A 22,187-nucleotide genomic window follows, 5' to 3' on the forward strand; every position below is an offset into this window, starting at 1 on the left:
TGCTACAATCTATATCTAAGCAGTCATAACTAACCTTGCAACACCTCCCACCATTTTTATCTATGATAAGTTGGAATACTCGAGGACATGGGCATTTACTGAGGAATAGTTCTAATGAGATATCGAAGCATGATATTATCTTATTTCAAGAAACTTGGCTCACGGAGCGACCAGTGTGGGATAACTTTGAAATAGTCTTTAATCCAGCAATAAGATCTATGAAAGGTCGGCCCATGTCCGGTCTCCTTGTGGCCCTAAACAAGTCCTCCGAAGTTGTTCTAGAACACCAGTCTGCTCCAAATCGATACATTCAACTGGTAATCATCACAATAAGAGAACAAAAATATGCGATTGTAAATATATATTGGAATCCAGTTGCAATATCCACTAAAACATTTTTTAAAGATCTGGAAGAGTTATGGTCAGAGATTATTAAACTCCCTATATACCCGCATATTATTTTGGCAGGCGACTTAAATTTACACTGCCTGGATGTTCTCCATAATCGCAGAGATAGCAGACTGGTCTTATGGAACACCTTTATCGAGTCAAAAAACTTGGTTATGTTAAATGGTTCATGCTCGGCCGATAGTCCACCACATTATACGTGGAAAAGAAGTCATTCCGGTGCAATTATTGACTATATTTACGTTAATCGTGAACTATTCTTTGATATTAAGTTGTTTTGTGTGATCTCTACTGAGGACAGTGATCACAACATATTGAATGCGAAATGGCACTGTATGGCTCCACAGCGAAAAGAGGAGATATACAATACATACCATCCTCTACTAGTGAATAGAGGTATGAATAGACTTCACTGGACTGGACCCAACCTGACAAAATTTGCCAGAGTCTTCGAACAATCAATTGTGTATGAAAAGACACTAGGAACCAACAAGTCACTAGAGTATAGTGACTTATTGCATACATTTGCTACAACAAATAAGGTGAAGACAAAGTACTTCCCTTTGCATTCTTTTAACAAGGAAGTACAGCAACAAAAGTCCTGGTTTAGAAGAGAAAAAAAAAGTAGTTTTAGCTTTGCCCTCCCAAATTAAATGGCAAGCCCTTAAATCATTGAAAACAAAACATAAAAACTGGATGAAGGCCCATCGAGCTACTCTTTATCAAATTGATGGAGAATGCATGCTCCAAAAGATGGGCTCAAAAAACTCTGCGCAAATATGGGCTCTAATTAATAAGACTAACCCTAATACGCAGATTTCACTACAAATCAATGATGTGGCAGAGGCTCAATGGGTTGAACATTATGCAAATTTGTATGCCTGTCCTGAGACTACAAACTCATTACTTAGTCAGTGTGATCCAGGAGCTTTTACCTTGCAATTCTCAGTAGCAGACATCTTATTTTACATTACCAAATCTAGTAGCTCACGTGCTCCCGGTCCAGATGGGATATCTAATTATATGATGAAACAAGATCCGAACCTATGGGCAAGGATTTTGTATCAACTTTATACTACAATCATACGCACTCAACAATTGCCTAGATCATGGTCTCTCTCAATTATTGTCCCGGTGTTCAAGAAGGGTAATAGACAAGATCCGTCAAATTATAGACCGATTGCCCTTCTTGATACACCGGGCAAGATCTTCGCCCGGTTGATTCTTAGAGACTTGCGAGCATGGATTGAAACTGCTGGTAAAGCTGATGTATTTCAAACCGGATTTGTTGCGGGAAAAGGCACGGCAATAAACATTACAGCAATTAATGCGATTAAAGCTAAATGTGAATATCTCAACCAGCCCTTGTTTATAGCTTTCGTAGATTTTAAAGAGGCTTTTGATTCAATCGATAGACACCTGCTAATTAACAAATTGATCAAAATGGGCTGCCCTAGTTCAGTGGTTAAATTGATTGCGCTTCTTTATACAAACACCGCAATTCAGATAAGAACCACTTTAGCTGGGCATCTAACTACTAAAATTGCGACAGCAAGAGGTCTGAAACAGGGCTGTATTCTGGCAGCTACTATTTTTAACCTATTTATATTGGACATGGGTAAGAATTTTATTGATATCAACTCAGATGCCCCAAAACTTGGGCCGCATCAAATTGCATGGCTATTATATGCGGATGATCTTATTTTATTTTAATCTCTAAAACGCCGGCCGGTCTACAGCGGCTACTACAAGGGCTTTCATTGTATGTGCAAAGAAACCATATGGCTATTAACTTAAGCAAAACACAGATCATGCAATGTTATAATAATAAAAAAAAATGTCGCCCCCTAAAATCGTCCGTCTGGACTTTTCAGGAAGAGATTATCTCTATCACCCCGCAATACAAATACTTAGGAGTGATTATTAATAATCTGAAGTGTGACACCCCCTATGTGCAGGATATAAAACAAAAATTGCAAACATTAACAAGTCAAGCTAAAGTCCTTTTGCAAAAATTTGGTAAATTCACATGTTCGCAGATATTGTTATATTATACGCAAAAAGTTTTACCAATAATAACATACGGCTCAGAATGTAAATTACCAAGAGACCGTACGTTTTGGGATCGACTGGAGGCAAAATTCTGGCGGTCGGTGCTTAAGTTACCGAATTCAACACCAGGGCCTTTGATACGATATGAGTTGGGTGCTCTTTCAATGTTTGTATTTTATGCATGGAAACTGTGTTCGCTAATGAAGAAATTTCTGCTGTGCACTAATTGTTCGGATTTATCTTATATATTGGCCACATATATGTTGAAATCCACACACTTTTTTCCCAATAAGTGGAGAAATTCTGTTACCAATCTGTTAGTAGAGGCCGATATAACCATTGAACTGCTTCTAACTAATCCCAATCGTGCCCAGAGAAAATTATATCAGCATGACTGGATCTGCACTTTAGAGCTTTGCTCACAGTACAAAGATTATTGCAGCCTGCCTTTTGGTACGAAAAGAATGAGAGTTGCAGCCTCCTATTTACTTAAATTTCCCTCGCACCATTTTAGAAACAACTATCTTCGATTTAGATTTAATTTGTGGCCCACTAGAGAAATTTTAGCTCGAAGAGGTCAAATAACAAAACAAGAAAATAAATGTCGGTTTTGTCAATTACCAGAGTGCGAGGAAACTTTAAAACATTTGATAGTAGGTTGCCCCTCACTAAAGGATTTACGTTGTAAATATTTTAAAAAACTGTACGAAAACTATACCTGTTTAACTAAAGATGTACTGTGGTCTAGAATATTCTCCTCACCTCTCCAAGCTGTTCGTATAGCCACAGTCCAATTTCTGCTAGCCCTAAATCTTGAGACGAGCCCCTAAATAGATGACATGTGTTTTCAACTAATACCTCCTTGCTGGTGGATCACTAGTGGTTCCAATGATGTGGAATTTGAATCTATTTGGATTGATTTTAGATGAAAACTCAGATGATGTATACATATGAATTGTGATTTTATTATTTTTTTTTTGCTGTTAATGAGAAACAATTGAAGGTTGAAGTGGTGAGTTTGTAGGGTTTTGTTGAATGCAGATTTTGAGCTTGATTCTATCCTGTTTTAATTTGTGATCAATTATGTTATATATTAAATTGAAAGGTTGATTTTCAACCAACCAATAAAATAAAAAAAAAATAAAAAAAAATAATGGCAAGACCTCCGCCTCGAGATGTGGTACGATCGAGTCTTAGTAGCGTGTAGTCATCTGGTAAGGCTAACATAATTGCGGGACCTGCTGTTGCGGAAGGAGTGTGCAAAGTGATGTATTGTTTGGTGAGAGAAAGTGGGAAAGTGGTACGTGTGTGTGTGTGTGTGTGTGTGTGTGTGTGTGTGTGTGTGTGTGTGTGTGTATGAAAAAGATGAGTTACCCTAGTAGATAGTGCGTGAATAGGATGACGAACAGTGTAATGAGGGTGACTGCAGATGGTGTGTGTGAAGAGTAGTAGTTATTTAGCGAGCAGAGATTAGTACTAGTACTGTGGAGAGGGGTGGTAGTATGGAGTGAGACTAGTACTGTGTAGAGGGACCATTGGAGAGGGAGAGAAAACTGAGAGTGGGAGCAAGAGGGGTAGGAGAGTTGAAAGAAGGGTGTTCTGATTAATAACATTCCGATAGAAGCTAATACGGTGCAGACATTTAAAACAAAAGTAAAGATGCTAGCAAATCGGGCCAGGCTGATTTGCAGGAAATTCTGCTGATTCTCTCTAATCAAGATTATGGAATTTTATGAGCTCAAAGTCACTGTCAGTGATTTATGGTGCAGAGACCCTTTTGTATATTCCAGACTGGTTATGGCCTATGGTTGAAGGCTTGTTTTGGAAGAGGGTCTTGAACCTTCACAAGGCAACCCCCATCCAAATGAGCAGGAAAGAATTGGGACTGATATCCTTGAAGGCACGAGTCGACTGGGCCTCATTGGTTCTTTTTAGAAAATGCACTCTGGAGGATTCCCCCCCCTACCCTCTGGATTTTGGGTTTATTAAAGAAAAAAATGGAAGAAACTCGGGGCATAAAACTTCAAAAATAGGTGCAAAAATGCAAGGCCTTGATTGATAGTGTTTGCTCTTCAGAAGAGGACCTCGGAAATAATCCTACCAAGGTAAAAACGAACCTATGGAGAGCTGACTGGATCCATACATGTGAAGAAGCTAACAAATGTAAACTATTCTATCACCTGAAACATGAAGTCGGGTCCTATGAGTTTTTACTGAAATATTTGGGACATTTCCCTATGATTACATCCAAGCCCAGTTGATGAGGATACGGCTAAACCTTATGCCCACAAAAGAGGTCCTATTGGTCAGACTAAATTCACGCCCAACTAAATGTAATTACTGCAACGCCCCTGGGGCTTCAGGCTTGCTAAAACATATGTTGTTGTTTTGCACAGCCTCGACTGATTTGGGGACCAAGCATTTTAATTTGTTTCTAAACTGGATGAGTACTCTATCACCAGATGAATGGTGGCAGCTGCTACTGACACGTCTTTAGTGTTGGCTTCTGTACGATTTTTAGGTGTTTTTTTTAAACCAAAATAATGATACGACCCACTAATGTATGGGGCTGGGAAGTTGACAGTTGAAAAGGGAAAAAGCTGTTTTTATATAACACGTCACAATGTACTGTACTCATCTCATCGTGCGATGGAAGGATGGTTGTTTTTTAAATGCAAAAAGTTTGTAATAAACCAAATGTTGCAATAAAAAACAAAAAAGGTGAAAAAGGATATACAAAATCAGAATGAGGAGTACAAAGGCACGAAATGAAGGGATCAAGTGGGGCCTAATTATCCATTAGAGAGTCTAGATTAGGGGCCACATACATTTTTCCCTGATTGAGATAGTGCTGCTTTCAACCCGGCGAGTGTCCCTTCCGGTGCAGGCATTGTTATCTGAGCTACTGCTCATTTTGGCCACATCTTGCTTTAACTTCAAATTAAAACTTGCAATTTGTCGCTTTTTGGCATGTCTCTATGCCCCCCACCCACAGAACCCCCTTCCTGATCTTCCCCCCCAACGGCCACCCCACCCCTGACCCCTGATTGGGCACAGCTCCTAGATTGTAACACAGAGGGTTTCATTCCCTCGCCGGCCCACCTCACGGCTTATCCAGCTTCCGCTTTCAACCCTTTGAGTGTCCGTGCCAGCCCAGGTATTATCTGAGCTACAAGCATCACTGACTGGACACTGGATTGGCTGACCTCTTTCCTCACTAACAGCCCTTCCCAGCTGCAACTGGGCCCTTTGTCCTCCACCACCACCCTCTCTACCTGTGGCATCCCCCTGGGATGTATCCTATCAGCATGGCTCTACAATACCTACCTCGCCCCTCTTGCTCACCTGATTTCCTCCTCCTCCTCTCCTCATTTCCAGTGTTATGCGAATGACACATAAGTTTCCTTCAAACTTCCCTCTTCTTCCTACTTACTCTTATGTCCCGTCCCCTTTCCTCCATACTGTATGGGCGTCCCTTCCAAGGGACAGGAGACAAAACCTTTTTCACCAGAAAAAACCTTCATCCCCTTTAAATGTAGAGGCGCGCGGGGGTGCGGTCCAGGGAGCATGCGCTGCCCTGACTTCGCCCTCCGGCGTCACACCCAAGTCACCTTTTCCGTGTCAACGGGAACGGGCCGAATTCACCAGCGCTCCTGGGTTTGGCTTCCGCCAGTAATTCCACACACGGATACTTCTTATCTTTGTCTTTTTTGTCTTATCTATCATTCAGGCACTCGGTCCTCAGGCGTCGCGCTCCTCCCCGGCGCATGTCGACTTCTACAGGGTTCAGCAGGTGTCCATCCTGCAACGGGCTCTTCCCAACTTCAGACCCCCATGCCCTCTGCCTACGTTGCCTTGGCCCAGACCACAGTTGGCAATCCTGTTCGGCGTGTGACTCGCTGTCATCGAAGGTGCTGAAGAACAGACTAACCAGGTGGAGGGAGCTCTTCCAGAGGTCGCCTCCAGAGGATCTGAAGAACTTTGTGAAGCATCGGACCAGGTCCAAGGTAGGGCCGATATTTTCCAGCGCACCCCAAAAAGAAGACTCCTTCCCAGGGACTCTCCCGTGCGGGAGGGACCGGCCAGGTTCTTCTACCGGCACATGCAGCGAGTCTGCTGCAGTTACCGGCCTTTGGGTTGAGGGACCGGAAGGTTCTTGTACCGGGTCTACACCCGAGGGGCTCTGCCCTTTTACCAGCACCATGGCCGAGGGGCTATGCCCTAATACCGGCAATACGTCAGAGGGGGTGCCTAAACGCGGCTCTATCGGCCCTCGGGTCGAGGGTGTCACACATACTGGGCCGAGGCCTGAGGAGCAGGGTAGGCTTCGTGATCCACACACAAGAGTCTTGGACGAGGCCAAGGCCCAGCGGGACGAGCACCATGTCGCAGGCATGTGGCAGGCAGCTCGACAAAATGGCTGCCGCGCCAGAAAGAGACACCAGTCCGATGCCATTCCAGGAATTCAGCGAAGAACGAGTGTCAATGTGGGGACTGGCCTTAACCAGGTACATGACCTACAGTCTACCCTTCATTTGCGCAGAGCAGCTTTCCTTTGCGTCCACATGGACAGGGTATGCAGCGGCTGAGGCAGCCCCCTGCTGCCCTGTCGGTACCCTCTGCCACCTCTTTGGCCTTTAAGGAGGTGCTCTTCGAGAAGTTCCTCGTCCTCATGAGGTCTCCTCAGATGGGGGTTATCATCAAAGACGCCATCAGGGAAGTCCTCCCTGCCATGCTAGCGGCACCACAGACACCTCCATCGGGACTCCAGGCCCGGTGCAGCCGCCTCCTCCGGCTCCACAGCCAACTCTGCAAACTCTGCCGCCTCCTCAGCCTGCGGTCTCTGTACCCCAGCCTCCGGCGTCATCTACTCCTCCTCCTCCACAGGATTCTCCAGATCAGCAGGATACGGACGAGGAGGAGGACGCGGACACGCCATCCTCAGCCAGGGCCTTCCACGAACGTCTTGCTGGCCTGGCGGAGTACCTGGGCCTCCCCCAACCCGAGGTCGAACAGCTGGCCGAGGGGGTTCTGGCAGAAGCCCTCAGGCGACGCCCCTCTGCCAACACAAGGATTCCACTGCAAATCGATGTAGTCTCCCTGGCCAAGAAGGGTTGGCTCAAGTCCCACTCGGTCCAGCCGGTCAATCGCCGCCTGGACGCCAAGTACAGGCAGATGGAGGGGGATACACTCTTGCTCTCGACCCATCCTCAGCCACACTCCTCAGTGATCGCTGCGGCATCACTATACTCCAAGCCTCAGTCGTCTTCGGCCTCCTACTCTGCGGCGCTGCTAGGCAAGGAGGAGAAGATCTTTGAGGCGTACGGCAAGAAAATCTATTCCAACGCGTCCTTGCACCTCTGTCAGGCCAACGCTGATGCCATGCTGGCTGCCGCCAACCTGAGGTTATGGCGGGAAATTGCGGGCTTCCTCCCGGAACTCCCTGCCCAGTGTCAATCCTGCTTTAAGGCGGGGCTAGCTGAAGCCAAGCTTGTGGCGCAGGACCTCATGGAATCCACAGTGGCTCATATCGATACCTCAAGCCGTGCCATCTGCATTGCCACGGACATGAGGAGAAAAGCCTGGCTCTGGGCAACGAAATTCAACCCGGATGTCCAGGAGCGCATCCTAGATCTACCGTACAGGGGGGGGCCCCTCTTCCACTCCTCTATGTACGAAGAGCTGGACAAAAAGAACAGCTCACAAACGGCAAAGTCTCTGTCCATTCTTACAAAGACCACGCCCAAATCGTACGCCCAATCTCAGCAGCGCTCGGAAAAGGGTCATACATATGGAGGGTCCCGCGGCTTCCAGGAACGCACATCCAGGCAGCCGGACCGCTCGCCGTCTCAGAACCGACGCAAACAACAAAAAGGGGGGAGGGGGGGTGCAAGAGCTTTTTCCAGTCCCCCTCTTCAGCATCAGCCCCCGAGGGAAAGAAGGCATGACAAGCCCCTTCGGGTCCACGTGTCTCCTGTGGGGGGGAGCGGGGGCAGTCTTGCTCTCCATGCACAATTGTGGCGCCAGAATTTCGCGGACCCCTGGATCCTCTCCGTAGTGTCCACGGGGTACCGCCTTCCTATCCCAGCCTCTCCTCCCCTCCACTCCCACAGGTTGGGACAGCAACTCTTTTGGCAGAGATCCGGTCGCTAGTAGAGTGCCAGGCAGTGGAGGAAGTCCCAGCCTCCCAGCGAGGCTTTGGCTTTTGCTCCTGGATTTTCACCATTCAGAAGAAGAACCAGGCTGGTCTGAGAGTTGTGCTGGACCTTTCCACCCTCAACCTCTCCTTACCCCTGAAAAAATTCAAGATGGTTACGACAGATTTTAATACGGAGACATTGGACAAAGGAGACTGGATGTGCTCCCTGGACCTGAAGGATGCGTACCTACACATCCCGATTTGGCAGCCCCATCGTTCTTTCCTACTGTTCAGGATCATGGGCTACCATTTTCAATACAAAGTCCTTCCATTTGGCCTCAACTCGGCCCCCAGGGTCTTTACCAGACTCATGAACGCAGTGGTGGCCCTCCTCAGAGCGCAGGGCCTCCACATTTACCCATACCTCAACAACTGGCTCGTCAGGGTTACATCTCCGGAAGCGGTGCGCCACTCTTCCCATGCCCTTATGAACACACTGCACGATCTGGGCTTCTCGCTGAACCTCAAGAAGTCACAGCTGCAGCCTACGCAGACTGACATTCCTGGGACTCATTTGGGACACATGCGCCGAGAGGGTCTTCCCGTCGGAGGCCAAAATCTCGGCCATCAAGAGGGCCACCGCCCACTTCCTCAGTAGAGAAGTGACCTCGGCATGGTGGTACCAACATCTCCTGGGTCTATTGGCGGCGGTCCTGTTAGCCGTGCTGCATACAAGACTAAGGATGAGAAGGATTCTGCTGCACTTCGTGGCCTCATGGAATCAGGAGTGGGGCCCGCAATCCGAGATCATCATCGTTCCTCCATCTCTCCACCTGGACCTAACCTGGTGGTCCATGGACTGCAACCTACGGAAGAGCAAGCCCTTTCGGCAGTACCTCTCTGCAGGCCACCATCACCACAGACTCCTCGCTCGAGGAGCCACCCTGGACAACCTATAGGTCCACGGCACCTGGACTCGACAGGAGCAGGAATACCACATCAATTGGTTGGAGCTGAACGCCATCTGGCTAGTCCTCAGAGCATTCCTAGGACTTCACAAGGGCAAGGTTGTCCTCATCCATACAGACCACTTGACCAGCATGTATTACGTCAACAAGCAGGGAGGCACCAGATCCCCTCCTCTGTGCAGGATGGCGATCAGCATGTGGGAATGGGCCCTGTAAAACGTCTCTCGGCATTCCACCTCCCGGGGGAATCCAACTTGGAGGTGGACAGGCTCAGCAGGCTGGGAGCGGACAATTGCGAGTGGCAGCTAAACAGCCGCGTTATTCAGATCTACAACAGGTGGGGTCACCCCAAAGTGGATCTCTTTGCAACCTGGCACAACAAGAAATGTCCCCAGTTCGCATTATGGCAGGGTCAGGGCTCTGGCTCTCTGCGCAATCCATTTCACCTCCAGTGGACCGGCATGAAAGCCTATGCCTTTCCGCCCACCCCTCTGATCCTCGGGGTAATTTGCAAGATCAAGGAGTCCCATCGACTCCTCATCATTCTGTTAGCAACATGATGGCCTGCCAGGCCAGGCCAGTGTTTTCGGAGCTCCTCAGCCTCTCGGGGGCGCCCCTATACACCTTCCGACGGGCCCAGCACATCTTCTGGCACAGCAGGGGGCAGAATCATCCACCCTGCACCAGGGAAACTAGCCCTCACAGCGTGGTACCTGAGCAGGTAACGCTTTGGCACCTTAGCCTCTCACGGGCCAATCTGGAGATCATACAACGCACCAGGATTAAGGCCACCAGGGCCCAGTACAAAAGCAAATGGACCAGATTCTGCCACTGGGCAGACTCTAGGGGAATTGACCCCTTGGCCTGCAATTTGGACGACGTGCTCTCCTTTTTCGGCGCACCTCGCTCATTCGGACGTACAGGTGGACACCTGCCACACATCTTGCAGCCATTGGGGCTTACAGGAACTGGGAGGAAGGCATTTTTTCCTCCTCCAACCATATCGTCAAGAATCATGACTGGGTCTCGCTAGGCTCTACCCACCCGTCAAGAGACCGCACCCGGTGTGGGACCTTAACATAGTGTTGGGCGCCCTGGCGCACAAACCATTCGAGCCAATGGCGTCCGTGGACATCAAGCTGGTCACCATCAAGATGGCCTTACTAGTCGGTCTTACCTCGGATTGCAGAGTCAGCGAGATCCAGGCGCTGGTCACCTATGAACCGTATACTACCTTTCACAAGGACATTGTATTCATGCAGACTCCCAACGCTCCATCTGCATTTCACTTGAACGAGGAAATGGTCCTTTCTACGTTCTTTGCCGATCCCAAGGATGAAGCACAGAGTTCTGCACTGCCAGGATGTCAGGCGTGCCCTAAAATTCTACTTGTACAGGACCAAGGGCTTCCGCAAGTCGGACGCCCTGTTTGTCACTTTTGGAGGCTCGAGGCCAGGCTATCAGGCCTCTAAGGCCTCCATATCCCGCTGGATGGGCTCTGCCATCAAAGAAGCATATGAGGGCCAGCACAAGCCACTCCCCACCAACCTGCATGCCCACGCAGTCAGGGCCAAGGCAACGAGCATCGCATTCCAGCGCCATGTCCCTTGGCAAGTCATAAGTAGGGCCGCCACTTGAGCCTCTCCCTCTGATTTCTGCAAGCATTACTGTTTTGATACCGGCTCTAGATCTGATGTGGCTTTCGTACATGCGGTTCTCAGGAACCTATTCGCTTAAGGAGGGTCTCCTTTCCACCCTGGGGCTACAATCAGTTGTAATCGCCCATACAGTATGGAGGAAAGGGGAGGGGACGTAAGAGTCATTATAAATTACTCACTGTAGTGACTAACGTACTCTTACTACATAGTCCCCTTTCCTCCATACGTCCCACCAACCTCCCCCCTACTAATACTGGTGTCATTAGGCAATGTTAAATCTATTGTCGACGTGTTAATGGGGACTGAGGTGTGGCGGCGGAGTCAGGGCAGGGCAGCTCATGCTCCCTGTGCCGCACCCCCACACACTGCTAAATTTAAAGGGGAAGAAGGTTTTTTGTGGTGAAAAAGGTTCCGTCTCCGGTCCCTTCGAAGGGACGCCCATACAGTATGGAGGAAAGGGGACTATGGACTAAGAGTACGTTAGTCACTACAGTGAGTAATTTATAATCTCTCATCCCTGACTGCCTGTCCGCCATTCAGGTATGGTTTGCAGCAAGTGATCTGTCTCTGCGCCAGTAAGACGGAGATCCTCCTCATTGGAACACCTGCGCCCTCTTTTCCTTCTACCCTCTGGCTACCCTCTTTGTGCCCCCACCATTTTGTGAGGCCAAAGAATTTGGGGTCATCTTTGACTCTTTCTCCTTCATCCCTCACATCATGGACCTTACATAGAATTCCCACTTCCAACTCCACCTCCTCGGAGGCATTCTTCCTTTTCTCACTTTCCCCCAGAAGCTCCATGTCTCCAGAGCTATGGTCCTCTCCAGGCTGGACTACTGCAACAGCCTCTTTCTCAGTCTTCCCCTTTCCTCCCTTCGCCCCCTCCAGCTAATCCAGAATAGGGCTGCAAGACTTATACTTGGCCTCAAGCCCAGGGACTGTACCTCTCTAGCCCTAAAATCCCTCCACTAGCTCCCGGTGGTGGCAAGGATCAAATTCAAGACCCTCTGCATCATCCACAATGCCTTCTGGGGCCTGGGACAACGCAATCTCCAACTTTCCCTCCCTAAATACTCCACTGCTAGAGCCCTCCCTAAATACTCCCCTGCTAGAGCCCTATGCTCCTCTAACTCCAACTCTGTCTGTCAAACACTTCTCATAGCAGAGAGTGGGGGGCAGGTCTCTCCTTGGCTGACGCCTCCCTTTGGAACAGTCTCCCTGTGCCTCTCAGACTCAAGACAAGACCTCCTTAAGTTCCAGAAACTGCTGAAAACTCTGCTCTTCTCTACCTCTTTCAATTTTTCCCTTCTCTGCAAATAACCTCACCGCCACTGTGACCGGTGGCCTGATCCGTATGAATCCCACCTCATCCCTTGCCCTTCCTCTCAGGCAAGACCAGCATCCCTGCCCACCAACACCCACCTGATTCCGCCCCCTCCCCACCTGCCCACTGCACTGCCCTACCGGCCCCTGCTTGGTAGCCTGAGGTACTCCTCCTTGGTCCCCCTTTAGCACTTCGCTCCCGGGCCCCCTTCCAGCACTTGTCCACTCCCCTGCTCCTCCTTCCATCCCCCATCCCCTGCACTTCTACCTCAATGCACTTGCACAGCCAAATACCACAAGGCTGAGAAGGACCAGGACTGAATATATTTTGATCTTTCCATTGATATAATTTCCCCTGTCTTCTTCCCATTTAGCCTTGTGGCACTTTGAAACACAAATCTGTTGTATTGAGCGCCTTACGAATGCTCAATAAAATAGAGCTCATTTTACCTGCATTTTGCCTTAACTGAAGGAACGATTTTGCATTTCTCTGCTTTTCAGTGTCTCTACGCCCCTCCCAACCGACCCCTGATTGGGCCTAGTGCCCCATTTAAGCCAACCCTTCAGGGCAGCCTCTGCCCAGGCAGCTACTGCCTAAGGGACCAAAGGCAAATGGCAGCTCTCAAAGAAGCAGCTCCAGTCTGTGTTTGCCCGTGTTCACCTGGGAAGCCAGCCACCGTCAACCAGCAGAGAGTGATAAGATAAGTGTGGTCCCACCCAGACCACACTTACCTTACCAGTCGCTGCTGGTTGACAATTACTGTACTCCAGTAAAGCCCTAGCACTCTTTCTACCTTACACAACGTAGCACACCGATGTTAGCCAGCCAATAAGTCGTTTTCCAATCAATGCTGTGTCCCATTTATAGGTGTTTTCCATTTACTGCTGTGTCGCAAATGTAGGCCTTCCCCACCCACTTCCCAGGTATTTCAAATCTGTGTCGTCGATATTCTGCTGTCTCAAATTAATGGTCGTCCCACCCCCTCCAGCACTGTGTGCCAGTTCGAGGGGGGTCTCCATACTACTGCTAGGTTTCTAATCTAGGTGCTTTAACTCTGATGCCCTATCCAAATCTAGATGTTTTTTTTCCCATTGCTGTTTTGTTCCAACTCTAGGAGTGTCCACAGTTCTAGGTGTTTCCATACTACTGTGTTTAATGTCTGGGTGTTCTTACATTTGCTGCTTTGCTCAACTTCTGGGTGTTTTGTCCATTGCTGCTTTTTTTCCAATTCTCGGTGTCTCCCCTCTAGCACTGGTTTCAGTTCTAAGCGTTTCCTTGATGCTGCTGTTTCTCCAGTTCTAGGTGTTTCCCTCTAACACTATGTTGGTAGGCCATGTCTCGCATTTGGCCCTGCTGTGGTGGGAGCCATGTCTCGCATTGGGCCCATTTGTGTTGGCAAGCAGTGTCTTGCATTTGGCCCATCTATTTTGGTAACCCATGTCTTGCGTTTGACCCATCTGTGTCGGTGAGCCAAATCTTGCTTTTGGCCCATCTGTGTTTGGGAGCAATATGTCACACGGACGGTCCCGGGGCACTGGGAACACATCACCCCTGGAAGAACCTGTGGGGGTGGTAATTGCTACACACCAGAACGTATTATAGGGGAAGGGATATGGGCCACAGTTACTCAGTGCCGCGGGGATATGAAACGGAACTGCCACTAACTTACCCTACTAAAAATTCACCCTTCAGCATACACCTTCTCAAACTCTGAACAAAATACAATCATACCTCTACAGCATAAAAAACTGCACGCACTACACAACACTACAACAATGAAACAAACCACATGTAGCCTCACCCAACAGCACATAGCAACTACCAACTGAAAAACACACCCACGCTCAGTGAACTGTCAATTGAACTGAAGCTGCCAACATCACAGCTTTCTTTCTCTTTTCTCCCGCTCAGTCCTACTAATTTACACACCTCCCCTGTGCTTTGCAGAGCCACCAGAGCGCTGCAGAACCACGCAGATGGCAACAGTGCACGATATAAGAACCTATAACGTAACATAACATTGTTATGAAGGATGTTTGTCCATAGGCCATCACTACCCGGGGGGGGGGAGCGAGAGAGGAGAGAGAGGGGAGAGAGAGAGGAGAGAGAGAGAGGGAGAGAGTAGAGGAGGGGGGAGAGAGAGAGAGAGAGAGAGGAGAGAGAGAGAGGAGAGAGACCTTAGCGAGCCCCTTTACGATTCTTCTAATAAAAACCTTGTAACTGTCTTCAAGAGGCCATCTGTGACACCCTGTTGCATCAAGTATTATTAAATGTACAAATCCAGATTAGTGGAGGAGATTTTATATTTTGTGTGGCATCCCAGTCCTCCATGGAAATGAAAAACTTAATTCCAGGAAAAAAGTGAGAAGAAAAGTTAAATATACATTTTAATTAGACCCCCATATTTACAACAGTGATATTCTTCATGGGCTACAGATAAAGCTTAACCAAATAGTAGTCAATTGAGCTATTTAACATGCAATAGATGTTTCTTGCCAAATAATGGCATGTTAGGACCAGAAGAGAGCTGCATTCAGAGATAGAGAGCAGTAAATGGCAGATGCCTAAGGCCTTCAAGGATATCTATTAGATTTGTTTGATCCCTAATGGTGGCCCGCAGAGGAGAATTTCTATTTCAAAGAACGTCTGGTGCGAAAGTCCCCTTGTCTGATTAATGTTAGGAAGTGCTAGGGAGAACAAAAGGGAAGGCTTAGTCTCAGGAGAAAGTGAATGGGGTCAACCGTCCACAATTAGTCCATACAGTGAAGCACACAATAATTCAATTTAGATGGCTGTTAGGAAAGATTTCCATTTGTGTAATTTTCCCTCCAGTAGTGACCCCCCCCCCCCCTCTAACGTTTTGCTGTTGTCTGACCATCCTAGCCTGACATTTGCCAGTGGAGCAGAGCCTTCTGCTGCACTCATTGGGTTTTCGCTCACTTTGTTATGGGGAAACTGACATGCCCTTAAAGACAGTCAGTACTGGGAGACCTGGTGGGCTATGGACTGCAACCTACGGAAGGGCAAGCCCTTTCGGCGGCCCTCTCCACAGGCCACCATCACCACAGACTCCTCTCTCAAGGGCTGGGGAGCCCCATCAATTGGTTGGAGCTGAACGCCATCTGGCTAGCACTCCGAACATTCCTACCACTTCTCAAGGGCAAAGTTGTCCTCATCCAGACAGACAGCTCGACCAGCTTGTACTACGTCAACAAGCAGGGAGGCACCAGATCCCTTCCTCTGTGCAGGCTGGCGATCAGCATGTGGGAATGGGCCCTGTAAAATGACATTTACCTCTCTGCAGTCCACCTCCCGGGGGAATCCAACCTGGAGGCGGACAGGCTCAGCAGGCTGGGAGCGGACAATTACGAGTGACAGCTAAACAACCTTGTTATTCAGGAGATCTTCAACAGGTGGGGCCACCCCCAAGTGGATCTCTTTGCCACCTGGCGCAACAAGAAGTGTCCCCAGTTCGCATCCTGGCAGGGTCAGGGCTCCAGTTCTCTGGGCGTCGCATTTCACCTCCAATGGACCGGCATGAAAGCCTACCGCCCACCCCTCCTATCCACAGGGTATTTTCCAAGATCATGGAGTCCCATCGATTCCTCTTCATTCTGATAGCTCCATGGTAGCCGGCCAGGCCATGGTTTTTGGAGCTCCTCAGCCTCTCGGAGGTGCCCCCTAGACACGTTCCGACAGGCCCAGCACATCTTCTGGCACAGCAGGGGGGCAGAATCATCCACCCTGCGCCAGGGAAACTAGCCCTCACAGCGTGGTACCTGAGCAGATAACGCTTCGGCACCTTAGCCTCTCACAGGTCAATCTGGAGATCATACAGGGCGCCAGGAGCAAAGCCACCAGGGCCCAGCACAAAAGCAAATGACCCAGATTCTGCCACTGGGCAGACTCCAGGGGAATTGACCCCTTGGCCTGCAATTTTCCCTTAGCCTTTCACTTTGTTGCAAGTTCTTTGCAACATTTTACCAGTGCACCAAGTACCTTGCAGTACAGTGCACTGGGGTCTTCCTTTCGTTTATAAGGCACTAGACGCCCTCAAAGGATTTTTCGGTAGAAGTACAGATGTGCCTTGGATTGAACTGGTGGCAGCTGTTATTTTTCATATATTTTTAACCCTTTCTTTCGGTCCATATCGCATTTACCGCATTGGGCCCTGGACAGTGTCTTGGCCCCAAAATGCCCATTCCACAAGTTCCTTTGTTCTGTCCTTTGGCCATCTTGTCCCTTTGCCTTCCCCAGGTCGAGCAGACCCGGGACAGTCCTTATTTGGTCATGCATTCTCCAGTGAACACCAAGCTTTCACTGGCTTCTGCATGCCTTGTTTGTGTGCTTCCAGTATGTGGGCTGGACTGTCTAGTTCCAGTACACATCCTGGGTGCCAGAGAGTCTGGTGTGCTGGGAATGACTGGGACCACCGTGGTCCATCACGTCTGGCATGGCTGTACATGAGCAGGTCTCTCATTGGATCCTCGTTGTTTTGGCGCGAAGGAGATTCTGTATAAGAGAAGGGCCCAAACACCCATACCAGGTAGATCGCTTGAGTTCTCACTGAACCTAGGACAGGATCCAAGCATCCTGAAACCAAGAAGTCGAGTCGAGGAACCACTGGTGACCCGCTGGAAGGTTTGGCACCCTGAGCCCGCTGTTGTCCCGCAGGACCCCTCTGCCTCTGATTGAACTTAGGTCTGTAAAAGGCACTTCGACCCATTTGAATAGTGGGACCAACTATTCACGACACCTCCACCTTAACCTGAAAGCAAGCCTTCAGTGTTCCCCGGCCAACCAGTGAACTGACCAGCTTGCACGAGACCTTTGCTCTGGACCGCTGCCGCCTCGGGTTGACTCTTGAGACTTTGGAGATCGTAAGTACTGGGTATAAGGCACTCTCCGACTGGCTTTCGTACACTCAGGCTCCCTAGGTCTGGAATTAGAAGAGTATGCCTGACCCCAAGTGCACGCGGTCACCGTGTTGCCCAGCCGTGGTGACGAACTTCGAGGGTGCACTGCTGCTGTGCCCCCCTGTGCCCTGAGACTAGCTGCAGTGAAATCGAGCTGATCCCTTCCCCAGTAGAGGAGAAATCACCACTGTCCCGCCATGGAATCATCCCTGGAACTCAGTCACTGAAAGCCACAGAACCGCACAATTGCAGCATTTGAACCCGCAACAAAAGTGGACTTGACTGCCGAAGTTTGGTCCGGAGTGCGCCTTGGGTCGGTGAGTACTTGCAACCCTTACCGGTGGCCCCTGGCACATACATACATTTTTCTGTTCCAGGAGCAGAGTACAACCTTTCCGAAGATGAAATGCAGCAGGCACTAATGCAGACCTCTTCAGGGCACGTCACCAGATGGGGGAAGGTGAATTCCAGTGACGACTACCGCACACGGGCAACTGAAGGTGTCTTTCCAGTCGTGGTTGAAGACCTTGCAGAACAGGCTCCCTTGATGCTGGGAAGCTGAAAATTGGTAGGAAGGTAGACTTGTGGTAGACTTGGTAGGCTTGTGGCAGGAGCTGGCAACCACCGATGTTCTGGCGACGACTGAGGTAATCCCACTGGAGAGCTGGTCAGTCCACTGGGTGGTCCAGGAACTTTTCCAAAAGCTCAAGACTGCAGGATCCTTGAGAATGTGTTGAGACTGGTTGGTCCCAGAAGTCCAAAGGTTGAAGCACCGCAGAGCGCCTTTGCAGATCAGGTAGTCCAGCAGGGCTTCACCAGGCCAAGCGCAGGAAGGGATGCCAGGCCTTTTCGGGAGTCGTCCACGAATCTTCCGGGGCTGCAGGAGTCCTCTTCTTATCCTAAATCATGACAGGAAGGAAGTTCAAGCCCACCAATGTTAAGGATCTACACCATTCAAACAGCCACAAGTGGTCCAATCAGGGACCACTGTGGTTTCCACTCATGCCCCACACCCAGTCTCTCTGACACCAGAGATGTGGAGTGGGACCACACAGTGGCACCCACTTCCTGAGACACACGCACACGCACACGCACACACTCACACACTCTCTCCAAGTGTAAAAGAGTAGGGTGATACAATGCAGTACAGCAGGGACACATTTGTAAGATGCTGCGTTTACTGTTAAAACGTTACCAAAATGGTAAAAAGGCAATAAGCAAAATGGAAACTTCCCACTACTAATAGTCTGAATGACTGATCAGTTTCCCCATGACAAAATGAGCAAAAGGCCAGGGGAGTAAAGCTGAAGGCTGCAATTCCCTGTAAAAAGTCAGGACTGGTTCAAAAGCAAAACGTTTAGGATATGGAGGTAAAGTTGCCTAGACAAAAAATGTCCTAACCATCTATCTATTGCTTGTTAACTAACTCTTACACACTTCTACTTTTTAAGCGTTATGTATAGCTTATGAGGGCTAGCAAAGACTAAGTCATGACGTTAAGGATGAATGTCAATTCACCAAAATGCTGAGAGTAGCGGAAGCCCAATCACATGACATTGGCCTCAATGAGGATGCAGTATGTTATGTCGCTTGAATTTTGACCCTGATGTCATCACGGTAATTGACATCAGTGGTGGCAACAATCAGTGAAAAATTATTAAAATAACAAATAGTTGCTAAAGTTGACAATTACTAATTTTAGTTGACGACTATATATTAACGAGAGCGCTGCCTTGATCTACCATGAATGGTTAGTTTTTATAGCACAGACTAACTTAAATCACTTGATTTCAATTTTGTCAGGCAGAAATAAAAATCCCTGCAAGGCAAAGTGATTTACCCAGTATCACACAATCTAGAAAACGGAATAAAAATGTGTCTGTAGTGATCTGCTAAGTGCAAGGGATGGTATACGTTATTCTTCTGTTAAGATTCATGAGCGCCACTGGGTGAATTTTTCATATTTACACATATTAATAGAGTTTATAATAGCTATGTTAGTAAAATGAATCCCCTAGCTCAGAGCTTGCTCTACTTTTGATGCTATTTGGTCACCAGGGGTACCAAGGCACATGGTACATCTGGTAACCCCCAATCGATGTAATTGCCGCCTAAAAGAAATATTTTAACTCAACAACCCACCTTCTGTTGAATGACTCCTATATACCTGATTGAGTGTGTCTTCTTTTTTAAGGCACCCTTCCCCCCTCACGCAACATCTGCCATTTTGATCTTAGTTATATTCAAAACCACCTACACTGAATCTTGCTGTGATTTATTAGCCAGCATCGAAGGATTGCATAGTGCTGAGAAGGTCATTATTGCATCACTCTGGTTATATAGTGTGGGCTGTGGTGCTCGGGCACACTCTGCTTGCCACTGTTTGTCTCCTGGAAAGATTTATGTTGTATAACGATTAATGATAAATCCACTTTAATTCCTCTTTTCTTTCTCGGCATGGCACAAACCGTTTTTCTAAATGTGTTTACTACAAATCAGTTTTGCAACACTCCTCCCACAGGTAACATCCCAAGCATGTAATCGTAAGCAGCCAGCACCAGTAAGTAAGAAGTTTGCATTTCACTGATGGTCATGGGTGCTCAGTCTTTAAATAGTTATGTGCATAGAGTGACATTACTGTTGATGAAATTACCTTGGTGGAACATTCCACCCCAAAGAGAAAATGTGGAACAGGTAACGAGGGAAAGGCTAACAGTGGGAATGCTGCGTACTGCCGATGAAGTCTGTGAGTACATGACATGGAATTGTACATAGATGGGAAGAAGCAGAATGTTCTATATCAATGGGCTTGGAAATCTTTGGATCTATGTAATTTACAGTCAAATGAATACAAGGTGTTTCTCTTACATTTACATGTCAACATACCTTATTTTCCTAGTTGAATGTTGCCAAGAAAAATGAAGGGCTGCTTCGAGACTTCAAGGAAGGCCCTCTGCAGTTCAAACCCACCTACAAGTTTGACCGGAATTCAGACGTGTATGATACCAGGTAAGGAAGCTACAGACTGAGGCTCTGACACCTGAAAGGGAAGCTACTAACTGAGTGTGAGACAAAGAGTAAGGACTTTCTTAATTGATGGTGTAGCATTTGGTAAGTTAGCTACACAGAGAGTGGGGCATCGGGTAAGTGTTTGGGAGATTTATCAGTTTTATGCTTAATCCCCTCTCCTAGTGAGACCCCCATCACTATTTGCTGGACTTCTCAAATTTTTCTTTCTATCCTGAATGAGGGAGCCTTTTTACCCCCTCATTCATTCTTATTTGCTCTGACTTTTGGAAATCTGTTCTGTATTTTACTTTATTCTATGGAGTCCACGTTCCTCCATATCTCTTTGAGGCATCTGTGTTTAACTTTTGCAGCACAAAGCACCCTAAGTGCAGTGTTGCTGGGGACCCTTTGGTTCTCCTTTCAGATTCTTTACTTTTCCATAAGAACGACTGTTTTTAAGGAAAGAAAGATACTTGGCATCCTTCCTAAAGCTTTATCCTATGAGAGATTATCATGCACTACCTTATGTGGAGTGCTAAGGGGATACCTAGTATCCCTCTTCTCTCTGCCCCTGTGTCTTTATAGTCACAATGACAACCCTACAGTTATGGCTTGTGGCAGTGGACGTGTTCTACCAATGTTTGTGTTATTTGTTACTGCAGACTGTATTCAGTCTCGATTGGGCACAATAGGGTCATCTATGTTCTAAAATAGCGGCTCCTTTTTTTTTTCACCATTTCTAGTGTGGCTGTCCTTTGTTAGCCCTTCTTCTACCATTTTGGGAGGGGGGACGTCTGTGTGCGTGTTTTGCCTTTGGCGGGAACCCTTTGGTGTTCCCGCCTATGCTCCAGTGTGTCTGGGAAGGAGTTTAACACTCTCGTCCTTTGTCGGCCAGAGTGCCTGAATGGAACCAGTTCCCACTGGGGGCTGGCTGTCCTCATTAGACAGCCACCCGCCCCTTTCAGTAAACTGCTCTGTTTGCATAGGAGTGGGTGGGAAATCCGAATATAAGGTGAGGTTCCTGAGCTAGAAGGGAAGTCGACCACTGGAACAGAAGACCCAAAGCTGAAGGTGCCCCGAGACGCCTGCAGACCCTTCCATTAACCGTGAATCGCTGTCCTGACCCAGTTTTCTCATCGACCGAGGAGCTCTGAAGAGGACGACTTCTTCCCTTTGGCTCGTAGGACCGACCAGACCCAAGATGAACTACAAATCGAGCCATCTCCCTATGTGCTGTGACCTTCCAGGGCTGCAAACCGCGAATAACAGGAGACCTCCAAACCATTTGCAGTGCAATGTCTTGGCATGGACAAATGTGCCCATAAATTTGGTGAGCTCCTCTTGGACCTCCAGAGGCACGATACCATGTATCTAAGTCCCCTCTCCAGAGTGCAAGACTGAAGAAGCGAGGAAGATCGACCGGGCGATAATAGTCCTTTGTTGGAGCTGATAAAAAGGCGCCAAAACCGCAGACCGGCAAGAGAGACTGAAGAAATCCAAGCTGAGGATCATTTATCGCGACGGCTGGTGTAACATCCCATTCAGAGTCCTTCCTTTCATCACCAGACCGAGGAATCCGGAGACGAGGTCCGTCACTGCTGCACAGGAAAGAATCTAGCTGCATTTACTACTTCGATCCTAAGGTACCGTAGGGCTAAAGGTAGAACTTACCTTAAGCTGAGAAGTCGCTGCAGTGTGACTGGACTGTGTTAC

The 22,187-nt window shown here is 48.2% G+C and overlaps 1 protein-coding gene across 6 annotated transcripts in view; it reads left to right on the forward strand.

Annotated features, from left to right (window-relative positions):
* The window catches only part of INPP5K (inositol polyphosphate-5-phosphatase K), a 697,161-nt gene that overhangs the window by 519,858 nt on the left and 155,116 nt on the right, over positions 1-22,187 (forward strand). For all 6 annotated transcript variants that reach the window (XM_069615422.1, XM_069615421.1, XM_069615423.1 and 3 more), the window contains one exon: positions 20,365-20,474. In XM_069615422.1, coding sequence (XP_069471523.1) covers positions 20,365-20,474 — 110 coding nt within the window. The remainder of the gene's footprint in view (positions 1-20,364; positions 20,475-22,187) is intronic.

The sequence above is a fragment of the Ambystoma mexicanum genome, chromosome 9 (assembly GCF_040938575.1).
Source record: "Ambystoma mexicanum isolate Mex_15411 chromosome 9, UKY_AmexF1_1, whole genome shotgun sequence".
Lineage (NCBI taxonomy): Eukaryota > Metazoa > Chordata > Amphibia > Caudata > Ambystomatidae > Ambystoma > Ambystoma mexicanum.